This window comes from Vigna unguiculata, chromosome 8 (assembly GCF_037176805.1).
Source record: "Vigna unguiculata cultivar grain cowpea cultivar isolate G323 ecotype 2 chromosome 8, ASM3717680v1, whole genome shotgun sequence".
In the NCBI taxonomy this organism is placed as follows: Eukaryota; Viridiplantae; Streptophyta; class Magnoliopsida; order Fabales; family Fabaceae; genus Vigna; species Vigna unguiculata.
In genome coordinates, this window is record NC_140799.1 from 36077000 (window position 1) to 36096718 (window position 19719).

Sequence of the window (19719 nt, forward strand, 5' to 3'; positions counted from 1 at the left end):
TTGATTAAAAGACTAAATTCACGTATTTTAAAAGATGAAAGACTAAATTGATTCAAAATTTCAAAATAAACTAATCCAAAATTTATTAAAAATTAAGGGATAAAAAATATATTTAACTATTTTCTTAATAAAATCGTGTGATAAACGACATGTGTAGGAATATAACTTAATCATTAAATCTCAATTACTATATTAAGATTGTGATTTGTTTGAAATTTGTGTGAATATTTTAACCAGTGTTATTGAGTTTTACTAAATGAATGATTGTATAAAGTGTTTTGGATTGATAACATGAATTTTATATATATATATATATATATATATATATATATATATATATATATATAATGAGATTGCACAATCATATAATTACGTGAAGTGAAGGGTGAAAAGCAGAATTGACTACACAAACCTACTTTTTATTCACAAAAATTATGATAACTACAGTTGCTTTTCTCCAAACTTCTTGTTGCCAACAAATGCAACACGACAACAATGTTAGATGTCATACAATTTTCTGAAGCATGCGAGTAACATAAACATAGAAAATGATGAAGAGTATATGGTAGTGACTATGAATACAAAGTAGGTGCACATTTATTGCAAGAAAAATTGGTTCTATCAGCCACACAATTTCACATGCCCACCTTCATTTATGTGGTTCATGCTTCAACATCTCTCTCACCTGACAACACAATAAACAATGTCCACAATTATTTAGCTCCTTTTTATAGGGATAGCATGTATTTTAAAGCACAAGCTATGATTTTAAAATATGTAAAAATATATATTTCTAAAAATTAGTTCCAAAAAATATTTCTAATGATAGGACAAATGGAAACAGTTTGACACTCCAAGCCATATCTTCACTTCATTCATGTGATTCTCATCATTTTACGCGCTTTAATCTTAATATATAGTAATAAAATCATTTTAAAAATATCTTAATAATTTTTTTTATTGAATTTATTGTGTAACATATTATTTAATAGTTATTAAACCACCTAATATACAAGTGAGTATAAAATTAAATTAAACTTAAATTTTATTTTTTAATTCTTTCATTAATGTTTTTTAAATAGTTTTTTCTCCTCTTCTTATTGGAAACACACTTTATATGATGTACCATCGATATTATATTATAGGGCAACTTTTTGTAGGCAAAAAAAGAAAAAATTGGACAACTAGCGACGGGCCGGAACCTAAAAAAGTGATGGGCTTTATTACCTCAAGAAATCGGCCTGTGCAAAGGGCCCAACTTGAACTGGGGATCTTGCTACTCAGTACCTCCCATATTACTATTCGCACGTCCTTTCTTTTATAATTTTCTATCCTCTTTTCTTTTATCCCTTTCCCCTTCCACTCGCTTCTTCTAACCCCTCCACCTCCCTTTCTCTTTTTCTCGTCACCCTCATATAAAACAAAATGGTCATTTAGGAAATTTGAGGGGTCCATAAAGAAATCGTAAGAATGCAAGAAGTAAAAGCTCTTATCTAAAATCCAAAATGAATATGGAGAGATATTATAAGAGTGGGTAGTTTCTTCTTGCACCTATCAAATTTCTACCAGTACCTCATTGTTTCGGAATATTTTCGGAAATGTTTTTTCGAAAGACATTTACCCACTTTTTCGGAAGACTCACCCACTCCTATTTTTAAAAAAACTTTGACGGGTGCAAGAAGAAAATTGATAGGGTGCAGAAAGGAAGCTATGTAATGTTTTCAATTCATCAAAATTTCATCAATAACAATTAGTTAATAATAAATAAGGCGCAGTTATTTTTCCTATACAATCTTTCATATTATTATAACATCAATACATATATTATTTTCCTACTTTATCAATCTCTATAATTAACTTAATTGACCATCTTTATTGTGAAATTCTTCCTCGCGACAATATATATTTTTTACCATAAAATTCAAATCGAAGATTTTCTTAGAAAAATCGACTCAATTATCAAAAGTGTTTTTACATTGTATTTACTCATACTTTCTGTTTATCATTTATGCATGTGTAAAATCTTCGTTGTTTAGGTCTGTTATTTAACGGTTTTAGCAACATAACATTTCTCAGTTGAACAGCGTCAGCACTAAGCAGTTCAAAACGTGCAGATGCTAATGAATCTTTCTAATGTCCGATAAATAAATAATAATAATAATAAAAAAAGCATCAGAGAAACTGCAACACAGAGTAACCCAGTTTTCGTCCATTCCAAAGGCAAATTTCACACAAACCCCATCAATTTTCTTGCCCACATCACAAATCCAGAAAAAATATCCTATTTCGGGTGATAAAGAGAGAAAAGAAAGGAATTTCAAGAGCCAAGTCCTTGAGGGGTGTTTAGTAGTGATTTCCTTGTTTGATGGCTCTTCACTGTGGCGTTTTCAGCTTCAGGAGTGTGGCTTCTCACCCTCCAAGTTCTGTCATGTTGAGTCAGCCCACTGTCAAAGCTTCCACCTTTTCTTCCCCACTTGCCCCTCCTATTGTCAAATTCAATGTCAGAGGTAATCCAAATCATGGGTCTTCATTAAATCTTAGTTTTATGCATGCTATGAAGAAGAAGAAGAAGAACTGTTTTCTGTCCTGTTTGAACCTTTTCAATGTTTTCGAATATGCTTGTTGCAATTAGGGGAGGGTGCAGTTTGTGCTATCAATTTGAGTTGTGTGCATGTGATAAGATTTGTACTATCACCTTTGGATAATAAACTTAATTAAGAGCTTATTTAGTGTAGAAAACATAAAAATGTTATTAAAATAAGTTTAAAATGTTAGTGATAGCCATTAAACTACTTTCTTTAGTGTCACTTCTCTAGGGATATCAAGTTATGATATGAATGTATCTTCACTTCTCAACTTTTCTTTGCTACAGGAAAGGCTTTTCCTGGTGATGGAACACCTGAAACAAAGGAATCACCTCTTGTGGTTTGTTTTGGGGAAATGCTCATTGATTTTGTCCCAACTGTCAGTGGCCTTTCTTTGGCTGAAGCACCTGCGTTTAAAAAGGCTCCTGGAGGTGCCCCTGCTAATGTTGCAGTAGGCATATCTCGATTAGGGGGTTCATCAGCTTTCATTGGAAAGGTATTATATATCTACTTCTCTAGTTTGTTTCTATACTTCTAATAGTTCTTAAACATATCAAACATATTATGGCTTTGGTTTTACAGTTAGAAAAATTAAATTTGGTTGAATGAAACTGAAAATTTAATTCAACGGAAAAGTTTTATGATTTTGCTATGAAAACAACTCATGTTTAGAGCTAATAAAAATTTGCCAAACATCATTGGTAATTTTCGATACAAAGTAAACTTAGGTTTGAGCTCCCACACTAAAAACCAAACACACACTGACAAAACACACATTAACAGTTTGGTATGAAACTCAAATGAGAATCTGATATCTGGATAAATAAACTAAGGTTTTGGTATTTTATTCTCTTACAAGTTAGAAGTAATTGTTAAAATGTCTCTTCTAAATTCGAGTAATGTTTTTTGCAACGTGAACAGGTTGGTGAAGATGAATTTGGATACATGCTTGTGGATATACTAAAGGAAAATAATGTAAACCATGAAGGGATGCGTTTTGACCCTGGTGCACGTACTGCCTTGGCATTTGTTACATTGAGGAGTGATGGGGAGCGAGAGTTCATGTTTTATCGTAATCCCAGTGCTGATATGCTGCTCCAGGAAGATGAACTTGATTTGGACCTTATCAGAAAGGTAAAAACCAAAAGCAAAATTTGTGGTAGTCACACTAAATAAAAAATGTACACGTGTTATTTGATCAGTTATTTAATATCACTTCTTTCAACTAATACTTGGTGAATGTGTTTAACTGTTAGTATCTGTCTGGATGAATTTCTTCATTACCAAGTCTATGTCCCACTTCATAATATTTTTTGCTCTAACTCTTATAAATTTATGAATTCTAGTAATATTGTTCTATCATTTCATGCTACCAGGCGAAGATTTTTCATTATGGTTCTATAAGTCTCATAACAGAACCATGCAAATCAGCACACATAGCTGCAGCAAAGGCTGCAAAAGATGCTGGTGTAGTTCTGTCTTATGATCCTAACCTGAGGCTTCCTTTATGGCCTTCTGAAGATAGTGCAAGAGAAGGAATTCTGAGTATATGGGAAACTGCAGATATCATTAAGGTACAACATATATTGATTATATTCTTTAGAAATAGGCTTTTCTTGCTCTCTTTTACGGAATGTAACAATCTGATGACTTTTCAGGTAAGTGAAGAAGAGATTTCTTTTCTTACAAAAGGTGAGGACCCATACGATGATGCTGTTGTACGTAATCTATTCCATGAAAACCTCAAGCTACTCCTAGTTACTGAAGGTGCAGAAGGTTGTAGATATTACACCAAAGTAAGCCTTCCAAACATGCCATTTTCCGAACTTCATTTCAACTCTAGCTAACTAAAAGACAACTAAAAGAAGTATTGGAAGTGTTATTTGGTAAAAATTCTAATAGCATTTATGCTGCTGATTATAGTGTGTTATTGATTATTATGATCTGAAACCTGTCCTGGTATTTCTTTGCAGGAGTTCAGTGGCAGGGTGAAGGGATTGAAGGTGGATGCTGTTGACACCACTGGTGCTGGTGATGCTTTTGTGGCTGGAATATTATCACAATTAGCTGTGAATCTTTCATTAATTCAGGTGAGAAAAATGTATTTGCTTGTTATTAACACTTCTCACAACTGCAGAAACTCTTGCAGTATGGAGCACATAGTATTGTTTAAATTATTGAAAGAAATCTCAATTTCTTGCCTTAAATTCTGTGATTTTATGGCTGTAAATGTAAAACAGGGAAGAATTGAGAACTGGAATAAGAAAAAAAGTGTTCTTAATCTTTATACTTTCGCTCACACCAGACTTTAGTCTTTCTATTTTCAAAAGGGATGAGTTTACTACTCCAACTTCAGAAAATAAGTGATTTAGTCTTGCCTCAGTGTTTAAACTTCAGCAAAATTTTTATTATCACTGCAAAGTTAAGTTCACTTGTTTTTAAAATTGGAAAACTAAATTCTTCAATTTGAAAATATAAAAGCCAAAACTGCAAGTAGAAAAACCAAACATACATTTCCCCTGAAAATAATCACCCTGCAAATGGGTGTCCACAAGTGAGTTTTAGGCTTAAGAATTTAACTGAAATATGCTAACAATACAATAAATTTCCCAATGTTATCTGTTATAGGTTATCATGCATGGTGAGAGTGACAACTTTTGTGATTTATGATTGCAGAAAGAAGAAGAGTTGAGAGATTCTCTAAAGTTTGCTAATGTCTGTGGTGCATTGACTGTGACTGAGAGAGGTGCAATTCCAGCTTTGCCTACCAAGAAAGCTGTTCTTGATGCTATGCTTAAGCCAGTTTCCTAGCTTTGCAGCCACTCTCTGTAATTATGTGGTGAGTGAGGATAATTCTTTTTGGAGAGGGGAATTTAAATTCTTGGGAAATTGTGAGCTAGGGCAATGAATAAGAACTGGTCATTTAGTTCAGGCAAAATTCTACACTAATCAAGTTCATCATTATTGGCTAATAGAGAATCCTTCTCCATGCATCAATTTGTGCTTGATCTATGATGTAGAAGTTGCTATGGAATTTGTGATATATTTTTTAATTTAACTAAAGCATAAAAAGGAATTTTGTACTTTTAAAATATTTTAATAGGATTAACTGTTTCTTTTTTCCCTCAAAATATTTTAAAAGGACTAATTATTATGTTTTTTTTCCCTTAACTTATAAAGCAAATGTGGTTTTCGTCTCTATATTAAAACTTCAATTTATTTTTTTCTCATATTTAAAAAATATATAGACACAGTCCTTCTAATCTATGGTGTTAATTGTTTTTTGGTATGACAAATAGTGAATCTTATTAGAAAAATTGGTAGATTATATCTAACATGATTTGTTATTTTTTATGTCAAAAAATAATTAGTGCCTTTGAATAAAAAGACTCCATCCATAAGAATTAATGAGATCAAAGTTTAAGATAAGGAAAAAAATATAAACCCAAATCGTATAATAGTTTAGAGAAAAAAAATAGTTAATCCTATTTAATATTATGCATATAAGTTAATTGGGAAATATTTTACCAAATTTTATAAATGTTTATTCTGTAGCAGCTCCTTATGTACTTTAATAATTATTAAAATGTTAATACTAATTTCATACATTTATGATTTATGATGTAAGATAATAATTTGTATTTAAAGATTATTGTTTTTCATTTTTATATTATTTTATTCATTTTTAATCAAGGCCTTTTAGTTATACTTTTCATTCTTCAAGGATGTATTTGACATTATTTGTGTAATCTTTCTTAAAAAATTATATAAGTGTATAACGACATATATTTCTCAATAAAAGAATATATTAATTAACCTTTTTTTCTATTACAATGGATTAAGTTCAACACCAAATTGCATTAAACAACATAATAGGCTAATTTCATAAAAAAATATATGAATATTCTCAAACAAACTTCACTTAAAGACATGAAATAGTGTCATTTTAAAAGTGAGAAATTTAATTCAAGTACTTATTCTTTATTATAGTATTGATCTCATCTGTTTTTCTTTGAAGTTAGGAATTTCTCTCATATCCTTTCGACAAGGATAAGTACTTAATATAAATAGACTATCTTAATCTTCTTCACTAACTGGCGGTGAGATCGTAAAAGATAGATTTGTCTTAAAGCAACTCATGAATTTGTTCAACAATAATTTCAACATGTAATTGGTCTAAAAATATAGTACATATTTTTAAGTTTAATTTACATATGAACCTTATCGTTTGAGCATATCAATGATCAACCTTGTCGGTTCTTTGATTATGGCCAAAAAAACACTATGCCTTAACTTCATTTTTTTTTCATCAAAGTGGGTCTTTCATAAAACTCATATTGATTAACATATCTTTAATGAAAATCCAAATGTTGACCAAGAAATGATTCAAAAATTATATTTGAAGCATTAGAAGAATTTTTTTTATAATTATTTCAAATATTATGTCCAAAATATCAAAAAGATATTTAATTACAGATCCTCCGACAGAAGCCATAGCAAATTGAACCAAAGGTAGAGAGCACTTTCCATTTTCAACCACAACTCAGAAACATTCTCCATTCATGTCACAAACATTTTCAACCATAAACAAGTATAGTCACAAAACGGTTGCATTGCCAAATAGGACACAACCCCGACATTAAAGGGTGTCCTTACATGAAGTGGCACCCCAGGTCTTTAAGAACCAAGTTCCAAACCCTTTGACCAATCTGCAATCTCAGCGCAACTCATCGAAACCAAACAAACCATAAGGAACTCATTCATTGAAACAAGACATTAGAATCATTTGTTATTCCTACATTTGTGTCTGTCTAAGCAACCACAATGGCTGATGATCCTCAAGACGTGGCTGACAGGGAGCGCATTTTCAAGCGTTTTGATGCGAACGGCGATGGCCAAATCTCTGCAGCTGAGCTCGGAGAAGCACTGAAGGCACTTGGATCAGTAACACCAGAAGAGGTGCAAAGGATGATGGAAGAGATCGACACTGATGGAGATGGCTACATTTCACACGAAGAGTTCACAGAATTTGCAAGAGCCAACCGTGGCCTAGTCAGAGATGTTGCAAAGATTTTTTAACTTGGTTCATTAACCACCACCCTTTTGTAATTAATTAATTAATTTAATTTCCTTCTTACTTCCTTTGTTCTATTCTATGCATGTTGTCACCAATGAGAAGAGAAAACTGTTTTTGTGTATGTATGTATGCATTCTTTCTGACTTTCTACATATAGATAATGATCAAAATCAGAGGTTTTTCATTTCATTTTGTAATATCCTCTTTTCCACCTTTTTTTTCTATATTGTGTGTATTATCAATTATATAACAACAAGGTGCTTGCCCTAGACGCCAAGATAGGTGCACCAACAACTATCTTATTAAATGCAGTCTACTTAAAAGCGTGCAAATTTTAAGTTTGCACGTCTCTAAACAAAGTATGTGTGGACACCTGTAACATGATTTTGTACATTATCTGTATATTTAGGTGATCTTTGTCAATGCAAAATTGTGTTTGTTCTTTTGGTCTGAATTGGTAAAGAGAGAGAAGCAGGGGTGTTGTAAAACTCGTGTGTTCTAGAGTCACCAGAAAGAATCCAAAATAACTAACATCTAACATGTAAGATGAGGTCTAGTAGTCGATGTGAGATCTCCAACACACTTACTTCATGTGAAAACATATACATCTCGCACATGGGACCATATATTAAAGGATGGTCTGATAGCGGATGGCACAATAGGCCCAACAAATAATAAATCTCTCAATAGTGGTTGACACAATAAACTTAGCAAACAACAAATCTCGCTAAGACAGACTCAAACTCGTAACTTTGAGACCATGTTAAGAGTTGGACTTTAAACCTAACTCAACCTTACAAAATCGATTTGTAAGATGCGATTTGCATCCACTTATATACTTTAAAATCACATTTTCTGTAATTGATGTCGGTTCTCCAAGATAAACCGGTGACAATGAATTTTCCTAAACAGTTATAACATTATCCGTGAAAGTTAATGGCAATAGAATTTAGTCAGAATAGTTTACTCAGAGAAATATTTGTATACTCAAGAAAATATATTACACTTTACTCCTTGGGGTAAGGGAAGAAATGTACAAACAAGCAATGTTCCTCTGAACTTCTGTTTCTGCTAACAACATGAAAACATTGACATCTAAACCCTGAACTATGGTGAGAATCATGGAAAAAACAATTCTCAACGACCGTAGAGAAAATCATCATCCTCACACTCTGGAACTCCTAGCATTGCCAAGGCCAAGTGACTTTTCATCTCATTGTTTGTTTGATGTAACTGAGGGTAATAATCAATCACAAACCCATTACCAAGATAACCAGATTTCCTTCTTCTAGACAGCACAGGTTCAACTTCACCTTTCAGTATTGCAACAATTTCACCTATGCTTGGCCTCCTAGATTCTTCATTTGTAACACAAGCAGCTGCTGCATCAACCATCCGACCCATTTGATCTGTGTAACTTGTATTGTTCTTGACTTGAGGATCAAGCAATTCTTCAATCGCTCCTTTCCCTTTCCTGAGCAAAGGTTTAGCCTGAAAATGATAAACACAAGATGAAAACTTTTGTGGTTACTAGTGAAATACAAAATCTGAACCTCAAACGTTTGCTTAACCCAAACAGTCCTAAATGTCATATTTTGCAGATAGATTGGGCCATTTTATTGCAGAACCAGATAAATAAACTGTCAAAGTTTCTACTTTGTTCTAGCCTTGCAGAACCATTCACTCACCCATACTACCAAGTTTTCCTCTCCAGGGGGTCTTTTTGCTTCAATTGGCTTGCGGCCAGTTAAGAGTTCCAATAAAACAACTCCCAAAGCATAAACATCAGTCTTGTCTGACACTTTCCCATGTTGGAAATACTCAGGAGCCAAATAACTGTCCAGTAAAAGAAGATAGAACAATTCATTTGAATGATCAAAATATGAAAATAAACACAAATGTTACTAAATCGATATGAAGGAGTTAAGTTCATACCCAAATGTTCCTTTCACTGTTTTGCAAAGAAAAGGAACTGATGGGGCAGAAGTCCATGTAGCTAATCCAAAGTCACATAACTGCAATTTAACAAAAAGAATTAATCAGAATGACTTGTAGGGTGTTCTTTATGCTACAATTTCTACTACATAACTTATCAGCAAAAGGGAATCTTACCTTGGGAATCTTCTTAGAGGAGAGCAGAATGTTTGAAGGCTTAATGTCTCTATGAACAACACATCTTTCTGTTCCATTATGCAGATAAGCCACAGCTTCTGCAATCCCAATTGCAACTTGGTATCTCACAGACCATGGAAGTGGTGAACTACCCTTCACACTTTTCTTCCTCCCTATGAAAAAATGTCATCTATAATCAGTGAAAAACACAAAATTCAGTAGAATCCACTATATAGGACTCTAGCAAAAGCAGATAAAATGACTACCATGCAAGTGATGCTCTAAGCTGCCCCCAGACACATACTTGTATACCAAAAACAAACCCTCTTCTGAGTCAATACAAAACCCCACAAGAGGAACAACATTTGTGTTATGAAGAGAACTAGCAATCATCAATTCTCTGCAAAACGCCTTGGCACACTCTTGGTCTTCCTTGTCCAACCTTTTAATAGCAACAGCAGTTCTCCAAAACCCAACTCTTCCTCTATAAACACAGCTCAAGGCACCTCTCCCCAACACTCTCCCTGTCCACAGAAAAAAACATGGAATCACAATTTCACACAAAGGAATCAAATTCAATTCCATCAACAGAATATTCACACCTTTGGAGAAATTGTGAGTAGCTGAGAGAATTTCATCATAGCTGAACCTGATCAGAGGGTTGAAGACTGGAGACATGCTTTTCTCCAGTGAATGTATTCTCCATTTCATCTCCTTAACTTGAGATTCACATTCCAAATTTACCATCAAAAAGGTTGCAGCGGCAGCAGCAGAAGCAGAAGAGCTCATGTTGAAGGACTCAACCTCAACCTGAGAGCAGAAGCTGAACCTGAAAGAGGAATGATGCGATTGAGGGTCAGCACTAGTCAATTCTGCTCCAGACTCCGCCAGCAACCACGCCTTGTTATGCTCCGATGTTGTCTTCCTTTGACTGTTATTGTCGTTGTTGCCACCACAAGGACCAACACCAACACATGCCAAGGCAAAGTTCCACATGGTTTTTCTCAAAAAGGATACGAGTTTGAGGCTTTTGTTCTCAGAAGAGTCATTTCCAGCTGCAGAGGAAACATGTGCATTGGAAACAACACCCTTGGTGTGATCAGAACAGAAACTCATCATGAAGTATGAAGTAGAGAGAACAAAAGGGTCAGAGAAAAAGGATAAAGAAGAAACTTCTTTGCTTGTTGGATTGGAGCATATTTTTCTTCTCAACTGCACAGAAAAGAAGAGAGAAAGATGGGAAGTGGTTGGGTTTGTCTTTGAATAATTGAAATTGGATTAATGTAAGGTTGCATCAGAGTGAAAGAAGGTTAAGAAAAGTTGGGTAGGGTGAGAGTGTGGTGATGATGATGACACCACCTTTAAGTTATTAGTTATGTTAAAATGATCATAGTGTAGAGTGAGGAATTGATGGTGAGAATTTGAGAAAGAGAATCTTGTGTTTTCTGAGACTGAAGGTGACAGAAGGTAGAACACACACCAGGGAACATTTTTCTGCATAATTTAGTTGTTAGGTGGGGACTCATGAATAAAAAAAACCATACATATAAAAATAAGAAGAAACTACTTATAATGTAATGATTCCAATATGCATGCACGTAGAAACTCAATTATATCATAAAACATAAATCAAATATTTGTAATTGAAAGCATGGAAAAAACATCTAAAATGTGAATAATTTTCTCCTGAAATTGTAAGAAAAAAAATTACAAAGTTAGTAAACATATTACTATTAAGGAAAACTATCAATGTTGGTAATAATAATGATAATAAAAAATTTCTATTATTTATTCTTTAAGTAATTATCCTGGGCTGTGATACAATGACTTTGAATAAAAATACATTAATGCTTATGTAATGTCTGAACAAAGTATTTGAGGTGTGTCTTATACCACATGTTTTTCTTATATAATATTTTTTTTAAGTACTTTAAAAGGGTTGAGTGGAACGTCAAAGAAAAAAAAATGAAATTTCAATATTCTTATTTTATTTTCTTTTACTGCGGGAAACAAAATTGTGAAAATAATTACGGTGAATCTATTATTAATGTTGTGAAAAAACTTTTGAATTATTTTTCTACCGCATTAGAAAAATGATGAGAGAAGAGTCAAAAGAAGTTTAAATCCAGGAAAATCAATATCGAATATTCGATTGGCTTTGCAGTTTGGTAACCCTACAACCAATTGCTTCAAATCATGCGTTTTTTCATATTTTGATACCATGACATGATGTGTTTCTTTATATATTTGTCTACATATACAAGTTTTAAAACGTTCTAATTAGATTAGGATTTATTTTTATATATATAAATAACAGTAGTTATTTTAATGATGAATATATTTTATCTCTTAAAACAGTAATAAAGTGATTATTTTCATTTTTAAGTTTAGTTTATTTAAATGTATGTTTACTCATATAAGAGATATAAGAGAATAAATATTGATAATGTAAAAATACATTCATAACTGTAATATGAGATAATAATAACTATTTTAAAAATCATATTTTTTATATTTTTTATTAATTGATATTTAAAAATGGTGATGGTCCCAAATCTTTGTTTGTGGTTAAGGGACTAAGTCTAATCATGACACGTGGAGGACGATTCTGTGCCTTAGTGGACCCCACCACCTTCATTAAATATATCTGTCTACGTGGACCGACCATTCATCTCCACCCATGTTTTCTTATGCGCACAAATACTTTTTAGATCATAGCTTAATAATAATTTTATTAAAGTGCAAGGATTATTAAAATAGCTTTTAATTTTAAAAGGTTGATTTTTACTATAATTCCATTGGCATTGAGTTGGCATGCTATAAATATATAAATATGAAAGAATTTGAGAGGGATGAAATAAGTTTATTTAAGCTTACTACAAATGTTTCCATCTACAAGTCCAAAAATTTTAGGTTTAATTTTTTTTTTCACTTTTTTTATTCAAAAATATAAGTTAATTTTTTAATTTTTTTAGTTTCAATTTAATCTTGATTTTTGAAAAAATTGATATAATTTAGTTTTATTCACTAATTTTTTTTCAAGTGAATCAATTTTTTTTTTATAAAAATTGATACTAAAATTATATTAATCACTTCAACAAAATAAATATTTTCATTAACCGTTTCAATTTTGAGGAAATTTTTTTGATTCATTTCAAAAAATTTTAAAAAAAAAATAAATTACACTATTGTTTTTTAATTAAGATCAATTTGAAATTAAATAAAAGTAGATGAACAACTTATATTTTGAATCAATACATAAATGACAAGAGTTATTAAACCAAAATTTTATTTCAAATTTATTTGAGAGGATTAAATCTCGTACCTGAACTGATTTGAAAAATATGCAATGACTTTTATTTTATTTTTTTGGAACGTCTTAGGATTTGATAATTTATGTCAAATTGTTGAATTATGCACTAATAACGTAAATTTTGATATTTAAGTTGGATATTAGGATATGTTCAATATAAATGTTTCTTTTTTTCGGAAAGTAATTTTGCGTGGAGAGGTTCATATGTAATTGGATTATGAATGTTGGTGTTCAATTGGTTTTAAAATTGATACTATAATTGTTCTTTATTTAGCTATTTTTTGTTAAATTAGACTGTTTTATTGATTTTTTTTAGTTGATTGAGAATTTTGTTGTCTTTGATGATGTTTTGGTTTGAGCCAAAACCAAATGAATTTAAAACAAAAAGAAATCCAAAATTTGTATCAAATCTATCATTGATATAAATTTACATCATTTATGTCTACGTCAAAAAGTTACCGAACATAAAATGTTAAAATATCCTATGCAAAATGTTTCTGCTATAATAGTAGGTACTTATTAAAATATTTTATTCTAATCTAACGAATAACTTCTATAAATATTTTTAGAAAAATAAAAAAAATCATAAATTAAAATTATTTTATATATATGTGAGTACCTACAAGTTTTTTTATATTAATAAAAAAAAAACTAATAGCCGTGCATAATAGAGATCAATTTTAACTCTCCTTAGCTAAATATAGTGGGGCATAAGGTGATGCATGATTTTAAATGCTAAAATACAAATACTTATGTAAAGTCAGAATAATAAATATGCTTATGGAAGCTCTATGAACTTTTTACTAACTCTTCTTTTAGAGATATAGACCAACTTTTATTAACGATAATTAACACATAATACAGAAAGTTCTTCGAGTTGAATTGGGTTTCTCATGCTATAAATTAGGTAATAAAACACATAAGTTCCAATGAAAAAAAATAACTTACGTTATTCACTTTTCTATGATTTTAAGTATATGCTTTAAGTACAAAGTTTAGTTTTACATTATTTGTAATTATGATTTTTTTTTATTTTTTGTATAGTTATAAGTGTAGATCCAAAGTGAATTGCAATTATATATGATTATAAATATGAGCTTAATTGGGCATAACGTAATGTAAACAACTTTGAATAACAAAATACAAATGTTTATGTAATAAGCTTCCCCAAAAGTCAGAGTCATAAAATTGCTTATGGAAGCTCAACGAAATTTAACTAACGTTAATAATCAAATGTTTAGAAAAGTTCTTCCTGTTAAATATGGGTTTGACCTTTATTAACATTAATAAATTTAATAAATGTTTAGTTATCTTAAAAAATATAAATTATTGCAATCATGAAAATGTAGCAATGTTTAATTTAATACTTGAAATCATTGTGATTCTATAGAAAAAATTATTATTTAAGGATAAACACACACTCAATTTGAAAATAGAGAAATAAAAACTTATTTTGTACGATAGTAGTGTAAGGAAAGAATTGGGAAAGATATGTTCTGTTTTTGCATGAGATTGCACGAGATGAGATTGCACTGAAGCACAAATGTTCTTTCTATCTAGAATAGACAAAGAAGACAATACTACTCTTCTACTGCAATGATGGAATTGGGTAACAAAAAACATATGCAGGCATAGAGGACAATGTTGCAGCAGGTTAAGCAATGGTAGACCACCACTTAAAAAATGCTATTATATCCATTATGTCAGCAAAACATCATATTGAGAAGTATAATTACATGTGACTCTATAACCTTTAAATTAATATGAAGTGACAAAGTATGAAGAATTATTCTGTTACTATATGTCACTCTATCACATCTGTACAATTATAAATTGTTGTAATACCTCAAGTACAATATTTGATTTAATTTATTCATTTCTTACTAATATAAAAAATGAAAATTGTGGGCAAGCTTTTATCACCAACTAATTATAATTCTTTTTATATGTCAATTTAACATTTAATATAAGTAATTTAATGTTTCTCATTCGCAAAGACTTATTTTTTCATCGAATATTTAGATTTTGGGTAGTTTTATATTGATTTTTTGCATGCTTTTCTTTCATATGATATTGTCATGTATACATACTTTGCTATTGTTTTAATATTATATTTCTAAAAATCCATAATTTTAATAAAAAACACTTCTATTTCTGGGTTTATCTATCTAAAGAAATTGTAACTTTTTATTCAATTTTATTTTTCACAAAAAATATTAGGAAAAAAGCTGAAAAAAGGGCAAAACAAAATCACTGCACAAGTTATTGTTGTTTCAATTGAAATATTTATTGAATTGATGTGGATAGGAGCCTGTGAAGATTTCATATTGATAAGAGATTGAATGCAATTAATGAAGTTTGTTAGGCATTCCAAAATTAATTTTGAAAATGGATGTAGATCAGAAATAGAGGTCGGGCTTTAAGAATTGGGCCCAACTCTGGTAAGATATTTTATTTTTGTAAACAGAAAATTAAAACTAAAAATTAATTCAAATGTGTCAATATATTTTTATATGATTTTTAATAATATAAAAGAAGCATTTCCCCAAGCCAATAAGTTAGCAAATCCAGTATAATTGTTTTGGATAAGACTGAATTATAAAAATATATAGCAGATCGAGGAAGCATAAATTGCAAGTAGTTGAAAGCTATTGATAAAATTACACTAAATAATTGAATTATGGAAAAAACACATATTAACCTTTATTTGAGGTGTAATATTTTGTCAAATAAATATACTTTTATTTTCTTAGTTCGATAATATTATTCATATAAACCTACTATATTATAAGACAATGTAATTTCATGTCAAACAACTGTGGACGTGCCGGAGTGGTTATCGGGCATGATTAGAAATCATGTGGGCTCTGCCCGCGCAGGTTCGAATCCTGCCGTTCACGATTTTAATTTGGTAAACAGCTTAAATTTTTAAAATAAAAGGAAAAGAAAAAAACTTTTGCAATAAAATGGAGAAAAAACGCTAGAAGGAGGGCTTGAACCTCCGACCTTGTGGTTAACAGCCACACGCTCTAACCAACTGAGCTATTCCAGCTTATTTAATAATATAAGAATTAGTACAAATTTATAATAGTGAATGTTCACTGTATCTCAAAAGATAAAACTTTATTATGCAGATGAAAACGTGAGAAACGAGAATTTGATACCTGTCCCTCTCGTATGCAGCATGAAAACTATAATTTTAGGTAACCTTTATAAATTATTTGATTTTGTCTAATGATTTAAAACAAATATTGCAATGTCTTTTATCGATAGATGTGTGTCTCACAAATATCAACTCTTTTATTGAATTAAATTTTTAGTAAGATTGTTATCACATTTGTTGTTATATTTAGTTATAAATGTCTACCTCTATATATATATATATATATATATATATATATATTTAAAAATAATAAAATTCTATATCAAATTTTCACTTTAGAATTCTTTAGAGTAATTATTTTTTACATATAGAACTCATGAATCCATATCAATAATTGAACATGTATATTATTTTGAGATTGACAATTCGGTTCTTATAACAACATTTTACGTTTATTGTGGAACTTAATTCAATTATCTCAAACTACATAGTATCAACAAGAAATATGACAAACAAAAGCAACAATAATTATTTTAGGTGCGCGAAAATCACATAAATAAGTGTCGTCTGTCAGGATTATCTCATTCAATTATCTCATCCAATAATTGAACATGTATATTACTTTGAGATTGACAATTCGGTTCTTGTAACAACATTTTACGTTTATTGTGGAACTTAATTCAATTATCTCAAACTACATAGTATCAACGAGAAATATGACAAACAAAAGCAACAATAATTATTTTAAGTGCGCGAAAATCACATAGATAAGTGTTGTCTATCAGGATTATCTCATCCAATCAGATTGTCAAACACTTGCTTAGTGAGACGACTGTCTCGCCCAGCGAGACAAAATAGTTGAAAGTGAGTCAACAGTTATTTATCGCCTAGTGAGAGCTCAAGCTTGTCCAACGAGTAAAGAATTTTTTATTTTATGGTTTAAGTGTCAAGAAAGAAACGAAAAAAAATTGTTCTTTTGGGGTGGAAATTGAGAAGAATACCAAACTCGGTCAAGGACACTTCTATGACTAAAGGGCATCAAATTCTTCCTTTCGTTCGTCATAATTCATCAAATTTGTATGTTATAGATGTTTAAGAGTAGGTAAACTCCCATTTCATTAGGATTGGATTTAATAAATTCATACTTTGTGTAGCTTTTCCCATGTAATATAATCTCTTTTGTATTCAAATGTTCTATCTTGATTATTAATGTATATGATAGAATATCATGCTATTTGTTAGTATCGAATATTTGGAAAATAAATTTGGAACTCAGACATGGATATAACACCCAGGAGTTTTGGTTTTAGGAATGGACCTAATCTCTTGGTCATTATAAACATATGATCTTAATACAAATTATATGTCCAAATGACTAATGAATTAGGATTTTAACGCATAGATTTAGAATTTGCTTCCAATGAATTAGAACAAACATGCTTATTATGTGAATGTTTGTATAGCATAGAGATATATTGTTTTATTGTTACATTAATTTAGTTCAAAAAATCCAATTCTAACAAAACTTTTACCGAATCAATTCTTAACTTTTATAATAATCTTGTATGCCTTTCTCTTAAATTGAATAAAAAATGTATTTTACCGTCACTAAAATTAGTAAGTAATCACAATTAGAGAAAATAACACTTGAACTTGCATTTTACTACATGTTAAATTTAGTATACTTGCCAAAAAAATTAACAATTAATTTAATAAAAAAAATATTAATGAAATTGCTGTCTAAAAAATCCAATCATACAAATCCTTTTATTTCTTAAAAAAACCTTACATAGACTTTTTTATTTTTACTCGAAACCTACATTATCCAATATATAATTCATATATTTATTATTTTTCTAAATTTAAGACCACGATTAATTAATATTAATGAAGAACATTTTTACAGTATTTATATCTATTTTATATTATTTTCAAATTAATTATAAAATTCAAAATTATTATTGAACATATAAACGTAAGTCATAATTATTCACTTTACTATTCAATTATCATTATTTTTAAATATTTCCCATTCAAATTTTCTACTTATATGTCTAAAGGTGAATAATTATCATTATTTTTTAAAATAGTTACATTCAAATTTTCTATTTATATGTCCAAAGGGGAATAATTAATCTAGTATAATAAATATGGACATATCTAATTTTTAGTATAATAAAAATAAATAATATTTATATTGAACTATGATAATAATTAAATAAATATTTGATTTTTAATGATCATTTTAACAAATAAATTAATGATAATATTTAATTAATTTTGAAGAGACTATTCTTATTTTATAAATTAAAATTTTGAAATTATTTTTTCTAAGATTAATTGTTTTTTATTTAATAAACACATATAATAATGATAGAATATCAATATTATATTAAATTGATTATTTATCTTTTATTTACATATCAAAATTGATTAAGCTTTGGTATTTTCTTTTTATTTTATTAAACTTTTTACTTTATTGTACTGCATTTTTTATCAAGATATTTTAGGATAACAAAATGAAGCAAATGTTCACAAAATCAGTTAAAAACATGCAATACTTCATAAATATTTTAACTTAGCATTGATATCAAATCAAGCACTTACTAGAACATTTCATAACCATTAAACAAAATAATAAAGTTGTAAAACATACTCAAATAGTTGATCTGATACCAAATATGCTTAAGTTATAGTTTCAACAATGATATTGTAAAAAATAAATTATTAAACATCCATGTGTAATTTTAAAGTTGAACTAAAGTTGTTTAATTTCGAAACTTTAAGAATAAATTATGATTAAATTTTTTTAGAACAATCACTATTACACATTCATAAAACAATTTTAAAGAGATTTAAGGTAAAAAGGAAATAAACTTAATATTAATTTAAATATAAAAAAATTTGCCAATTTTTTTTTCTATATAACTCTTTCATTTATAAGATTTTCTTCTTATTTTCTTAGAAATAGTTGATTGATGTAATTAACAAGTTCAACAGACCTGGATTTAGAGGTGTCAATTTGGCCCAGCCCACAGGGTTTGGCCCTGGCCCATGTGGGCTAGGGCCAAAAAAGCCCACACTGAAAAAAGCCCCCAACAAAGAAGCCCACAGGGCCAAAAGCCCTACAAAAACCCTGTGGGCCAGGGCCAACCCATGGGCTTTCATCTTCCACATGAAAAATATATTACTTTTTAAAATATATTACTATCTGTGGGACAAACCCAACGAACTGGACAAGCACGACAACCCGAATAGGTCTAACGACTCGGACCTGCCTGACGACCTCGATAAGAACGACGACTCGAATGGGCCCGATGATCCAAACATGCCCATCAACCCGAACGGGCTCGACGACCCAGACGGGCCCGAATACAGGACAAACCCGACAACACGAACGGGCCCAACGACATGCAAGGGCCCGACGACCCGAACGGGCTCGATGACCTGGACGGGCCCAATGACCCGGACAGGCCCGACGAACTTGACAGGCCCTATGACCCAAACAAGCCCGACGACCCGAACGGGC

At 30.4% G+C, this 19719-nt stretch overlaps 3 protein-coding genes and 2 non-coding genes across 5 annotated transcripts; 3 read left to right on the forward strand and 2 right to left on the reverse strand.

The window, feature by feature from the left end:
- Nucleotides 1–2146: 2146 nt before the first annotated feature.
- LOC114193444 (pfkB-like carbohydrate kinase family protein) lies at nt 2147–5582 on the forward strand. Its single transcript, XM_028083247.2, has 7 exons — nt 2147–2507; nt 2873–3081; nt 3507–3719; nt 3962–4159; nt 4244–4381; nt 4559–4675; nt 5262–5582. The coding sequence occupies exons 1-7, from the start codon at nt 2366–2368 to the stop codon at nt 5394–5396; spliced, it is 1152 nt and encodes a 383-aa protein (XP_027939048.1). The 5' UTR covers nt 2147–2365; the 3' UTR covers nt 5397–5582.
- Nucleotides 5583–7077: 1495 nt separating this feature from the next.
- On the forward strand, nt 7078–7851 carry LOC114195637 (polcalcin Ole e 3). Its single transcript, XM_028086174.2, has one exon. The coding sequence runs from the start codon at nt 7410–7412 to the stop codon at nt 7662–7664; it is 255 nt and encodes an 84-aa protein (XP_027941975.1). The 5' UTR covers nt 7078–7409; the 3' UTR covers nt 7665–7851.
- Nucleotides 7852–8624: 773 nt separating this feature from the next.
- LOC114193352 (putative serine/threonine-protein kinase PBL7) lies at nt 8625–11116 on the reverse strand. Its single transcript, XM_028083104.2, has 6 exons — nt 10377–11116; nt 10041–10298; nt 9775–9947; nt 9598–9677; nt 9351–9498; nt 8625–9153 (listed from the first exon to the last, which is right to left on the reverse strand). Exons 1-6 carry the CDS (start codon nt 10891–10893, stop codon nt 8800–8802), a joined length of 1530 nt encoding a protein of 509 aa, XP_027938905.1. The 5' UTR covers nt 10894–11116; the 3' UTR covers nt 8625–8799.
- Nucleotides 11117–15905: 4789 nt separating this feature from the next.
- On the forward strand, nt 15906–15987 carry TRNAS-AGA (transfer RNA serine (anticodon AGA)). The gene has a single exon. It is a non-coding gene; the product is annotated as a tRNA-Ser (tRNA).
- Nucleotides 15988–16065: 78 nt separating this feature from the next.
- Nucleotides 16066–16139, reverse strand: TRNAN-GUU (transfer RNA asparagine (anticodon GUU)). The gene has a single exon. It is a non-coding gene; the product is annotated as a tRNA-Asn (tRNA).
- Nucleotides 16140–19719: the final 3580 nt, after the last annotated feature.

What these genes read in the sequence shown, in the direction of transcription:
- LOC114193444 (XM_028083247.2), top strand. Translation starts at nt 2,366, where the DNA reads ATGGCTCTTCACTGTGGCGTTTTCAGCTTCAGGAGTGTGGCTTCTCAC. An exon ending in CATCAGCTTTCATTGGAAAG is followed by an intron (nt 3,082 to 3,506) that starts GTATTATATATC and finishes CAACGTGAACAG; the next exon opens with GTTGGTGAAGATGAATTTGG. An exon ending in GTTGTAGATATTACACCAAA is followed by an intron (nt 4,382 to 4,558) that starts GTAAGCCTTCCA and finishes ATTTCTTTGCAG; the next exon opens with GAGTTCAGTGGCAGGGTGAA.
- LOC114195637 (XM_028086174.2), top strand. Translation starts at nt 7,410, where the DNA reads ATGGCTGATGATCCTCAAGACGTGGCTGACAGGGAGCGCATTTTCAAG.
- LOC114193352 (XM_028083104.2), bottom strand. Translation starts at nt 10,893, where the DNA reads ATGATGAGTTTCTGTTCTGATCACACCAAGGGTGTTGTTTCCAATGCA. An exon ending in CCTCTAAGAAGATTCCCAAG is followed by an intron (nt 9,678 to 9,774) that starts GTAAGATTCCCT and finishes GTTAAATTGCAG; the next exon opens with TTATGTGACTTTGGATTAGC. An exon ending in ACAGTGAAAGGAACATTTGG is followed by an intron (nt 9,499 to 9,597) that starts GTATGAACTTAA and finishes TTTACTGGACAG; the next exon opens with TTATTTGGCTCCTGAGTATT.